At 37.3% G+C, this 12,898-nt stretch overlaps 1 protein-coding gene across 1 annotated transcript; it reads left to right on the forward strand.

The window, feature by feature from the left end:
- The first annotated feature begins 301 nt into the window (after positions 1-301).
- Positions 302-12,898, forward strand: eva1ba (eva-1 homolog Ba (C. elegans)). Its single transcript, XM_016276606.1, has 4 exons — positions 302-594; positions 9,650-9,761; positions 11,864-11,956; positions 12,061-12,898. Exons 3-4 carry the CDS (start codon positions 11,890-11,892, stop codon positions 12,492-12,494), a joined length of 501 nt encoding a protein of 166 aa, XP_016132092.1. The 5' UTR covers positions 302-594; positions 9,650-9,761; positions 11,864-11,889; the 3' UTR covers positions 12,495-12,898.

Raw genomic sequence — 12,898 nt, forward strand, 5'->3', positions numbered from 1 at the left:
AACCACTCTTTCCAAACAGTAGATTCAGTGTAGTGTAGTTCTGTACTGTGAACTGCTTTCAATTATGATTAGCATGTAGCTTCCCCAAACTGAGGCAAACACTCCCTGTTCAGTCAGTGATTCTCTCAAAGGCTCTTTCATTCTTCTGTTCTTCCATGTTTTATTCAGTGTGGAAAATCTTAGTTAATTGGTCTGGAGTTGGCTTTTCAATGGCTGTTTCCTTAACAACAGTGGAAAGACCCCTTCTCCCTCCCCTTTTTTCTTTCCCAAACCCTGCCCATTTAAGGCTGTACCACTTTTTTCCCCTTTACTCCCTCTACCTCACTCGCTTTCCACGTCTTTCTCCCTTCTGCGTGTGAGGACTCTGGGACAGCTTTTCCTGCTGCTTGTAGCGAACGGCTGAAAGGGAGTGAACACGCGGCTGCTTGTAATACAAACTCGAATACGCAGCTGAGCAGTCATTGGACAGGACTGTGAAGACCCTTCTCAGTTTGGGCTGCAACGTATTGATGCCGTCAGTTCTGGACTAAACTTCCCAAGAAGTCTGATGAAGTGTGTGATGCTGTAGGAGAAGAAATGTGAGATTTCTGTGAGGTAAGTTTCTGACCTTTCGTCATGCCATATTTAGTGATAGCTATTACTTGATATAACTTTAGTAAACTGGTTGCACTCTGTGAAAATTGATAAGATATAAGAAATGTTCTGTGATGTTCTGCACTGCATTTCTATTTTGCATTTCAGTAAAGATATATAAACATCCTTAACCCAAGATGTATTTTCTTGAGAGGCACAATAGTATTTTTTTCTGAAAACATGTCTTGAATTAAGTTTATTTTTGTATTATCAAGGTTCTTGTTTTGAGCATAAACCTCACTTTGTAAGACTGTGTAAAACCAGAATTATTTTTTAAAGAATGTTACATCCTAATAACTTAAGCAATTTTGCTTTTACAGAAAATGAATATTTTTTTATACTTTGATATTTTATGTATATTTTGATTTTTGATTTATACAACTAAAATGCATTTTATTTATTTATTTATTACATGAATGTGATGCTGAGTGTTGTAAATATAGAGCTCTGGCACATGTCACATCTCTATGAATTTGTTGACTCATATGCTCATGAATCATGTCCTGGTTATGATTATGAATCCACCAATCAGAGATATCATCTTTACAGATGGAAGTTATTTTAGATTGCACCGCATGAAGCATGTGTGTGTATAAATGTTTTCCTATATGAGAGTTTGATCCAAGTTCTGGACAGAAGCATCCCTAATATAACTGAGTTTGTATTAGGGCCAGAGCTGCAGCTGTAATGTTTTGGTTAATGTTTTAAATTTACCTTTGACATGAAAATCTATTCAAAGTCTCGCACCTTTGAGCAGCTGATTGTTAAAGTCTTTGTTCGTTTTGGCATGCAGTGTTAGTTTTGATTTATATCCCGATGGAGAGATGTGCAAAACTCACAGCTGCTTTTTGTTTAGAGATGGCTGACTTGTGTTCAAATCCGTTCAACCCTGCTCTGAGCATCTGCTTTCTTCCACTGACGCTCTCTACTGTTGATCAGTGAGTCACCTTATCTTCTTTAGTGCTGGTAGATAATATAGTCTGTCGATTTAGGGAAGGTCAGAGGTCAGTCTCTAATCTAAATGCATTTGTAAATCCTGCTGTATCCACATTTTTGTGATGATGACTACAGCAACCCACGTACTCACAAAATATAGTGCTGACTAAGTAATCATCCTATGACTTGATATTATGTTAATATTATATACATATTATATTGCATTGCAAATCTTCTTAAGTTTTGTGCAATGAGCAGCTCGAAAGTAATACAATATTTTTGTGTGAGACCAAAATGTATCAGACCAAACAAACCAAAATACCACATTTATTATTATTATATTCACTTATGATATTCCCTTCCACTCTTAAAGGGGTCATATGATGTTGCTAAAAAGAACATTATTTTGTGTATTTGGTGTAATGAAATGTGTTTATGCGGTTTAAGGTTAAAAAAACACATTATTTTCCACATATTGTACATTATCGTTTCTCCTCTATGCCTCGCCTTCTGAAACGCGTCGACTTTTACGAAGCTCATCGGTCTGAAAAGCAAGGTGTGCTGTGATTGGGCCTAGATTGAGCAGCGGCGGCTTAGAGTGAGGAACGGCCGGAGGGCTAGAGTGAGCAGAGGCGGTGGGCTTGAGAACAGCGTGGCCGGCGGATTCGACGAAGGAGGCTTGTGGCAACCACATGTGACGACCCTGGGCTGGACTCCGCTTCGTCCACGGTGAAAGCCGATCCGGCGATCCACAGCGCAAAGTTATAGTATTTCTTCAGTAACCAGCACGGATCAGCTCCAGGCATGACGAAGCAGATATCGTCCTCTTTTGGAAGACCAAACAAAGTAGTTTCGCTTTCACAACGAAACACGCAGCGCCTTCACTACATGGCGGCGGTAACAACAATACTACAGCGAGAATAAAAGTTACACCTTCTTTCTTTGCGTGAACATTTGGGCGGCGTTATGCAAATCTTCCCACATAGTGACGTAGGTATGTTTTAGGTTAGGTAGGCTGACTCTTTTTTTTTTAAAGAAAGACTCTTTTTATAAAGAATATCCCTTTGGATTTGAGACTTTAGTCTTTGCAACTTTACAGATCTTCTTTATGCAACAAGAGCTTGTAACACTCCAAAGAATATGGCACCATTAGATGTGTTGAGATTTGATGTCAATGACATTTGGTCACAAGTATCAGTGGCATCAATCACTGATGTGCACTTTTACTCTCTGAATTTGTCTCAGAGGTTCTGAAAATGACTACATTTTGATATATATGCTTAATTCTGCACACTCTCATTGGCTCTCAAATGTATCAACTCTCAAATGACTGCTTTGAAGACAGGGAAGGGCTTCGCTATGCCTTATCTAAGTTTGTTTGATTCAGAGGAATATTTACACTGACACTCCTTTTGTTCTGAAGATTTGAAAAGTTTAATGACTATGTCAGTCTGTGCTTTTAAATGCGTCCCCAACATTCTTTCTCTCCACATCTCTGTTTTTATGAGCTTGTGGATTTTGATTGAGAGAATAAATCCCTAAATTCAACAAAAGAGCAAACCCCAGATAATATAGCACAAAATGCTCAGTTAATGCCATTGGCTTGATTTACAAATGCATTGAGAGTGTCAGTCTTGTTTAATGGAGCAATATTAAAGTTAAAGGGAATTAGTAAATCCCTTTGAATGAGATTGAACATGGGTGTGTTTAAGTTAAACATCATTCATTCTTTGTATGCTGCTCTTTTTTTCTGTTCTTTTGTACATATAAATCAAGTAAATATATATATATATATATTTTTTTTACTTGTTCTTTTTAAATAAAGCTAATTATACTGTACTTACTACAGACTTAACACACACACACTAAAGGACACTTGTATTTTTAGAATAAAATAAAAACAATGTCTTTATTAATAAATAAGACTCCACCAACGATAAAGAGGATTTAGCAAAACGTGCATGAGAGATGGAGGGGCGAGCGCTCTTTCAGATGGGCTGTGCTATCACATTATTGCATCTAGCAGCAAAAGCAGTCTATTTTAAACACGGCCGCCCTGCCAAAAAGTATTTAACCACTGATGTCACACACACTCCCACACGCACAAACACACGCATACACACACTTGCACCCTCTAAACTGTAGACGGAGCTGTTTAGTCAGCGTTAAACTAAAATTGTGCATGAATGATTGTAGCAATTAGGTTAGAAACAGCTCAATTACTGTATCCTTACCAAACAACCCACATCTCACACATACTTGCTCTCTATTTTACTGTACATGCATTAACACACACTCAGTCAAGTTACTATATATATATATATATATACGTTTTCAACATTGCTAATAATAAATGTTTTTTTTAGCACAAGATCAGCCTGTAAGAATGATTTCTGAAGGAACATGTGTCACTAAAGATGAGTAATGGCTGCTGAAAATTTAGCTTTCTTAAAAAAACAGAGGGAAAAGTATGTAATAGAACTTAATAAAAAAACAAATAAGAAAAGTATCAGAATCCTGATCAGTGATTGGTTACTCCTAAATACCTTAGCCAATCACAGCTTTCTTTGATCTGTTTGCTCTCACAAACCTGAATATTTGTGCTATGTTAATGCTTTAATAAAGCTCTGTGGCCAGTATGGGGTTAACAATGCCCACCCATCCATGGGAAAGATGGACCACATGCTTTGTGTCGTACAGTAATCAGAGGGTCTGCATAATGGATCCAACATGTTTCTTGGGATCTCCAAAGGCCTCCAGGCTCAGATCGATCTGCAGATGAGAACATTGTGCTATTTGTGGAGCTTTAGAGCTGGGATCACCTGAGGGTTAGTTGTCCCATCACCCACAAACTTTCTGTGCTTTTTACACCAAACCCAAACAAGCAGGAACAAGACTGCAGATGCACGTGATTAATTAAATCCAAATAACTCTCGCTCTCATTTTCATTATAGGTCTCATTAGGGATTTAAAACTAAAACAAGTGTTAATTGCTTTTATTTTGGGGTTTTAGAGACTGTGTTGCACTCTCATCCATTCCCATATTCCCATATAGAGTGTTTTGGCCCTGGTGACCCTAGAAGTGGATTGGAGCCAAAGATCAGGGCACATGAAGCACACATTATTAAAAGAAGTGTTTTTCTACTCTGCATTTGCATAGAAAACTAGTGAGGCTCTTTGGCTCCATTGAGACAGACATCTGGTCCACATTAACACCCAAAAGCATAGCCTTCAGCCACACAACCCCCACTGACACCCCAGGCTGGCAAATACACCCTCTGTTATATTAAGATCATTGAATGGTACCAAACACCCAACATAAGAAGAAAGGCTTTTAACTTTTAGTAGCATTATTGAAGTTTTGAATTGAGTCCCAATTCATATACTGACACTATGCACTGAATGTATGTACAGGACTTTGTTGATGATGGGGAAGTACTTTGAAGTATGTATACAGTTCGTCTGTGTTGTAATTCCACTGCCATGAGTCATGACATAAAATTGCATCTTATGTAAATATTAGCATTAAGCTGACTTCATTAGCCTACTTAACCTTCATTATTACTTCACTTTTCAGTCCATTTGTTTATGTAAATGAAAAGATAATTTCACAAACTTTTTTTATGCAGCTGGACATGTGATCTCAGAGCATGTCTGTCCACATGAGGGAACCCACTAAAATAATACAATTAATTTAATTGTTTATTTAATTTATTTATAGTAGTATATGGCTAAGATCCCATGAGGTGACCTGCTTCATATGAATATATATATATATATATATATATATATATATATATATCATGTCTGACTTGGCTCCAAATGAAATATCCCCCTCAGTAAGAGCTACTGGCAGGAAACACAGTCCAAATGAGTTACACGACTTAATCTGCTAGATTCTCTGTCAAGAGAAACAAGAAAGAAAGACACTCTACACTGTTTTGGAAATGTCACGGTGAGGTCCAGGCCTGTAAAGGAGCTCAAAATAATTCATGTAGCAAAGGCTTTTACCATGCAACCCTCCTGAGCATTTTTACAGGCAACACAGCCAGTAGAAATGTGTCCAAGTTCACTAGTTGGACAGTTACCCTCACCTCTTGAGGTTTTGGAAGTTACATTGAGCTTCTAACTTTGATTTGTTGAGACAATTCTGGACATGGTTGGTGTTCAGGTAAATCTGCCTGATGGGAGAAAATGAGACCCAAGGGGCTTGGTGTTGGCTGAGGGATTGCACAGTCAGCACTTTTACAATGCTTTTGGACGGTTGTTTATGGAAAAACTCAAGATTATGAGGATGTTAGGATTGTAGCGTTCCGCCAAATGCAAAGATTATGATAAAAGCATTTCAAATGTGCTTTCGGGGACACGTTTTACTCCCCTCACTCCTTTTTCCAACATAGCTGTTTATGGGATTAGAGGAAAACATTTTCTTTCTTAATTTTTGAAGTGAACTTTTCATCTTAAAAGGACATTTTAGGAGAACAGACACTAGTCTAGTCATAATAAAGTTGTTTTCTACTGAGGCTGACAGAATAAAGTCGTCATTAAGAGTAGTTTGTTTATTGAGATGACCACCTCCAGCCTGTCCACAGTTTGGGAATAGTTTAGTGAGACAAAGAAACCCAATTATATTTAGATTTAAAGTTCTGTATCAGTCACCGAGCCCTTTGCCAAGAAGACCACATGTGGTTCAACCACTGTGGCAGTAAATTCCAGTGGCTCCGAGAACATTTCTAGTATCAAAAATATCCATTTGCTTGTTTTGGCTGGTGGTGTCATATGAACGAAAAGGCTATGCTGGCTGCTCGGATTATGTTTTTCTTTTGATATTAGTGAATTCAATTATAGCCTTTAAAGTCATGGAGTAAATTCCGTTCATGCTTTGTGATGATATTTTTTAGTGCTTTACAATGAGGGAGTCGTTCAGTCAGGTTGTTTTTGACCGATGTGTCCCTCGATGGTCAAGACTGAAGCTTCTGTTTAACAATTAACAGAAAAAGGAATCGCTCCAGAGATCTTTGGCCTGTCACTTTGTCCCACACAAATCATCCACTTACACTCTTTATTTGAACAGACAACTTAATGAGAAAAACAGAGAAATAAATCAGGGGGTGCTGTTTAGGTATTTGCACTAGGTCTCAATTTTTCCTGTCAGATGGAGACTGATCTAGGGGAAGGAAATGCTACTGTGCAGGGCTCTACAGTGTGACCATTTCAGTCGCATTTGCGACTGAAAACTACTGCTTGCGACTATGACATTTTTTTAGGAGCACCAGTGCGACTGACCCCATCTTCATCATACTTGTGATTGTGCTCAGTGGAGCTTCAAAGGTTTCTACGTGTTTTTGCAGCGTTGAGTAATGCATCACAGACATATCTCACGAATCCTTTCATAAGCAAAGTGTAGACAGGATGTAAATAAGAGATTCATTGCGCAGTGTAGAGAGCTTTGTTGATTATAAATGTGAGATCGCGATAAACTAAGATGAGTGACAGCTTTTATTGATTTTTAAGGGAGTTTGTAAATGTGATACTGATTTAATACAATACAATTCAATAAACAAGAAGTTAATATTAAGTGACTTTGTCCGACTATCACACTATTGTCTGATTTTGCTCTATTTCGTCATCGAAAATAGTTTAAAACAAAGACACAGCAGAGCCGCTGCACATCTCCATTCAGACACAATGGTGTTTCGTTTATGAATGAACAGGTTTTTTTTTTTTTATGAATCTAGTGAGTCAGTGATTCATGATTACCCATTCATAAAGACAGTCACTTTCTTCATTCCTGAATGAATCAGCCGTTCGAATGAATCAATTGAATGAATGATGTGATAAAATCAGTGACTTGCCACCACCTGCTGGCAGTTTTAGTTTAATTTTAAAGTATCTTTTCAGTTATTTAAATCATTTAATATTTCTATATTCAAAATTTTATATTTAAAACATTAATCTCATCATGAATTTATGGATTTAATTGCACTCATGCCGCCTCTGAGCCTCATTAAATGTCTGAAAGGACACCAAGCCACTCAATTCTACTTGTTCTTATTCTGTTGTTTTAATCACAATTTTTAAAAAGCTTATAATGTATATATTTTTTAAGAATTTGACAAAAGATGACATACTTTTAATAAAGTTAGAGGAGTCAAATATCACCTCGTATTGGGAAGGCTACTTTTTGATAAAATTTTGGATTATTGATTAGAAGGTGCTCCTAACATTTTGAACATGATCCTACATTTTTTAAGTTAGGAGCACAAGTGCTCCTAAAAAGAAAAGTAAGCGTAGAGCCCTGCTGTGGTCGTCTTATTGTGAAAAAGACAAGAATTATCACCAGATATGACAGTCTCTGGACTTGTAATTTATATTAATAGATACATTACTATAAAATATTAATGTTTTTTTCCCAAGTTAAAATATTATTTAGTAAGACTCTAGGAACCTGACCACATGGGGTTGCACCAACAAGAGATATTTTTAAGGGTCAGATCAGGTAGAAAGAGCCCCTAACTGTACATTTAAACATTTAAACTTTGACCATGTGCCTATAGTTAGCTCAAACTAATAAATGATGTTCTCCGAGCTTTATTAATGTCCCCAGATGTCAGAACATACATTGGTATTTTCCTCTTTGCTTTGTCAAGTTTAAATGCATGCAACATCTGCTTTGGAGCAGAACATGAGGTCAGAGAAAGAAAACCGCTGATGTTGGAGTGACGGGATCGCATGAGGGCAGGAGGCCTGCAAATAATTTCCTCCTCAGGGGAAAAACAAAACACAAACACTGATACCAACAAGAGATATTTTTAAGGGTCAGATCAGGTAGAAAGAGCCCCTAACTGTACATTTAAACATTTAAACTTTGACCATGTGCCTATAGTTAGCTCAAACTAATAAATGATGTTCTCCGAGCTTTATTAATGTCCCCAGATGTCAGAACATACATTGGTATTTTCCCCTTTGCTTTGTCAAGTTTAAATGCATGCAACATCTGCTTTGGAGCAGAACATGAGGTCAGAGAAAGAAAACCGCTGATGTTGGAGTGACGGGATCGCATGAGGGCAGGAGGCCTGCAAATAATTTCCTCCTCAGGGGAAAAACAAAACACAAACAAAACAACATGGCAGGTTAATAGGTGTTTAGATTGACTTGTCTTCAGCTGCCAGTAGACTCCACTGAGACGTGACTGTGCTGTGAGTGAAGAGTTAAACAGAGCTAGTAGGGTGAACATTTTTTTGGAGATAATTACTTTACTAAGTTTATATTTCTATATTTTCTGGTGTTTTGTGTATTTTTGTGTAACTAGATTATTGTAATTTTTATTAGTGCATCTGTGTTATAGACTTTCTGGATCAGCCACTGCAGTAATTCAGACAGGAACCCAACAAGAACATGCATTTTGATCCAGCTTCCAAGTGAAATATGTTCATACTGTCTCTCTTCTATGTCATTCCTGGGTTTGCCATGTGGGTCAAAATTTGTAATGATCTCTGGCTGTGGTTTCTATACACGTTACGAGCTTCCAAGAGTCAGCTAGATCCAAATCGGCACTGCAAAGCAAAGGGGCTTTACTAAACCAACTCTGAAAGAAACCTCCTGCTTCTGCAATTTTTTTCACACCATCTGCCTATGCTATATTTCAGATGTCTGGAAGCATAGCTTTATAACTGGCACAAACTGAATAATTTAGGCTAGTACTGTGTAACATATGAAGAAAGCTGACAAAAATGAACACAGAGGTTAATATTGAAATATTTATTCATGATGCTTCTGTTCAGCCGGTTCACGCTGTGATTTAATTTTCTAATTCAGTTCACTCCTGCTAAGTTTGAGAACGACTCCTTCATCATGTAGTGGATTCCTGTCTGGGATATGATTTATTGCATTTTCATAGATGAAATGTGAATCTGTTTTAGGCTGTTAGATCTCAAGCTGACTTCCTGTGTGCACGGCGCAATCTGGCGCCTTACATTTGTTTGCACTGCAGATGCCTCAGTGATTTTAGATGTGTTGTGGTCTGACAAGGGTGTGCATCTCTCTCTCTCTGTGTGTATTTGCTTTTGTCGTTGTGTAGACGAAGACCCAAGATATTCTGAGGACACAAGGCCATAACCAGAGTGAGAAGCTTGATCCATCTCAAAAAAACCATGAGGTGCACCATGAGGAGGAACTGATTGCATTATATGGTAAATTTCAATGCATTTATTTCTAGGCTAGTTTTTTTGGGGAAGGTATGCTTTTTGCATTCTAGAAAATAACGGTTTATAATTTCACAATGATCACATTTTAATTGATGTTTTAGAACTGGCTTTTTCTTTTATTGAATATTAAAGGAGGTACTTCAAATATTTTAGGATTTTCAGCGAAAAACAGTTAAACACAAAGCTATCATATGATGGCAGAAGACTTGGAATATAGCAAATGAGCCATTTTTATGGTGCTTGAATGCCTCTGGTTACTATATTTTTTCATTGTACGTAGTGTTAACATTCAAACTAACATCTTTTGTGTTCCAATTAAGAAAGTCATATAGGTCTGTTTTTGGGTAAACTGTGCCTTTAAAAGTAAATTTTTGTAAGGCCAAATTGTAAATGCTTTGATAATGTGTAATTACTTGGTCATTTAAGCCCATTTAAATCACTGAGTTTGCATACTTAAACATTATGTGTACAGCAATGATGTCACAGACAGAAAGCAATAGTGAGTGAGAAAAGCCAAAGTCAGCAGGAAGTTCTGTGTGACTGTAGTGGATGGGATAAAAAAAGAGGAGTGGGGGACACAGGAAGTGTAGCAAGATCCGGCAGACGCACATGACCCCAGTTCTCCACGATTTCTGTGGCGCCTGCAACGCGTTGTGGATGTAGATGAGAACCAGGCACAGACCTGTCATATTGTCATAGGGAGGATGTTTGTTTTGGGTTATAAATATAACCTCAAACTCTTGCCCTCATACTGTATACGAGCGAGGGTGTGGCTGTATTTGTTGGTCCTTGGAAATATGAATCTTCCTTGGGAGTTCACAGTTAGAAGGGAAAAGAGTCAGAGAGGAAATACACTACGGACGCAAACAAAGCAGGAAAGGAAAAGACTGGAGATGTATTTGAATGGACGTCATTAGGGAAGAGTATTGAATCATGTCCTTTATTCAGATACAAAAGAATCTGACTACTGGCTACACATCATTAGGTGGAGATTTGTAAGGGAAATGGGCCCCACTAGCTCTTGGCAATACTGACCTTTCCACCTCACAACAGGAGCTCGCAGGGATGGGTTGTAGACTTCAGGATGTTTTTACTGAATAGTTATATATATAGTTAGTCTATGCTGTGCTTCACAGTGCCAGAGAATTTGAGAAGAAAAGCTCAATGACTTGACTAGTCTGTTACTTTTTCTTTTGGAACACAGAAGCATTTGGCCTAGTTTTTGTTTGGCCTGAAATTCATTCAGTCAGTCAGTCAGTCAGTCAGTCAGTCATTCATTCATTCATTTTTACATTTTTTATTTAAAAATGTCAAATTTATTCTTTATTTAAAAACGTACCCGTAATTTTACAATATAAATATTTACAGCTAATTTTACCTCTAAAAATGTTGCCTTTAAAAACAAAACTGTTTTTGATAAAAAAAATAAATAATAAAACCCCCTGAAAGAATAAACCTTAAAGCATGACCTTTGGCCTTGTTTTGAAATTCTTGCATTTATTTATTAATTTATTGGAATTTTAGATTTTAGAACTTTTTCTTAAATTTTGAATGTATTCTTTATTTGAAAACTTACTCAATTTTATAATATAAATAATATAAATATTTACAGCTAATTTCACCTTTAAAATTTTAGAATAAAAAATTAGCGGATTTAATTTGTACATTTTTTAATTAAAAAATTTTGAATTTTGAATGTATTCTTTATTTGAAAACTTACTGTTATTTTATAATCTAAACATATACAGCTAATTTCACCTCTAAAAATGTTGCCTTAAAAATAGAACTGTAAGGATCTATAAAAAATATTAGTCTATAACAAAATTTTACATCTTGTTAATTGCCTCTTTTTTGTGATTTTCTAGAATAAATTAAATCAAAATAAATTAATAAATTAATAAAAAAATAAAAATAAAAAATGCTGATTACAAAAATATGAATTTTGCAGTGTTTTTAGGATAGTCAGAAACCACCCAGAACACATTAGCAATGCCCTAAAAAAACACTTAGCAGTCACGCTTAAGCATGTGCTGAAAACAAGCACCAATCACCTTTATCAAAAGTATTTTACATTTTTTATCCTGTAGGTTAGAAAACACAGTACAAAGCCAGGATGAATGTGAAAAGGAAAGAGATGGATTTCTTGAGCAACGCTATTGCTGCTTATGCTCACATTAAAGGTCAGTGCTTTTTCCATGTTTAACATGCAACTCAGGTTAAAAGAACAGCAAACTCATATGAATATGTTCCAGTGACTAAACTAGACTTGTTTCTATCTATCCAGCCAATCCAGAGAGTTTTGGCCTTTACTTTGTCATCGGCGTCTGTTTTGGCCTGGTGCTCACTCTCTGCCTCCTGGTCATCCGCATTTCCTGCAAGCCTCGGACCACTACGGCGCCCCCCACGCCGGAGAAAAAACAGCTGAAAGACTATAGTGAGGAGGAGGAGGAAGACGAGGAGAGCGATGATGAAGAGGAGGAAGATGCAGGAGGCCTGGACTCCTCCATCCGGCACAGCACCACAGAGATCCCCATGAGTAACCATCTCATCACGCCGGACGGGACACTTAGCAGGAACGTGTTCACCTCAGCCGAGGAGCTGGAGCGGGCACAGCGATTGGAGGAAAGGGAGAGGATCATCAGGGAAATCTGGAGAAATGGACAGCCGGACATCCTGGGAACAGGGACGGGCACTATTGGAAGAGTGCACTACTACTAACACTCCTGGACATTTCACTGGCTGAGTGCAGTACTTTGAAAGACTGTTAATGGACAGCGTTTGTAATTTTTTTTCATACTGACGTTATTGTAATCCTACAGACCACGGGTACAGCTGTTCTGTATGCAACATTTGAACCGGGCACGTTGCTATCAGTCCCTAAGTCATGGTGCTTATTAAAAAAAATCATTTTAGACTTTGACGTCTGAATTGATGTTTAAAAAGTATTTGTATATTGTAGGTGATTATTAGAAGCTCACTGAAAGCAAATGCACTTTTGCACCATGCTATTTGTGTGTAGATTTTTTTTTCTTGATATTTTTGTACTATTTTTAAGTCCTCTGTCAAATCATGCAGTAACTCATAGATTATAAAGCTACATGGCAATATACACTGCTGTTCAA

The sequence above is a fragment of the Sinocyclocheilus grahami genome, unplaced genomic scaffold, assembly GCF_001515645.1.
Source record: "Sinocyclocheilus grahami isolate Dianchi unplaced genomic scaffold, SAMN03320097.WGS_v1.1 scaffold104.1, whole genome shotgun sequence".
NCBI lineage: Eukaryota > Metazoa > Chordata > Actinopteri > Cypriniformes > Cyprinidae > Sinocyclocheilus > Sinocyclocheilus grahami.

What these genes read in the sequence shown, in the direction of transcription:
- eva1ba (XM_016276606.1), top strand. Translation starts at nt 11,890, where the DNA reads ATGAATGTGAAAAGGAAAGAGATGGATTTCTTGAGCAACGCTATTGCT. An exon ending in TGCTTATGCTCACATTAAAG is followed by an intron (nt 11,957 to 12,060) that starts GTCAGTGCTTTT and finishes CTATCTATCCAG; the next exon opens with CCAATCCAGAGAGTTTTGGC.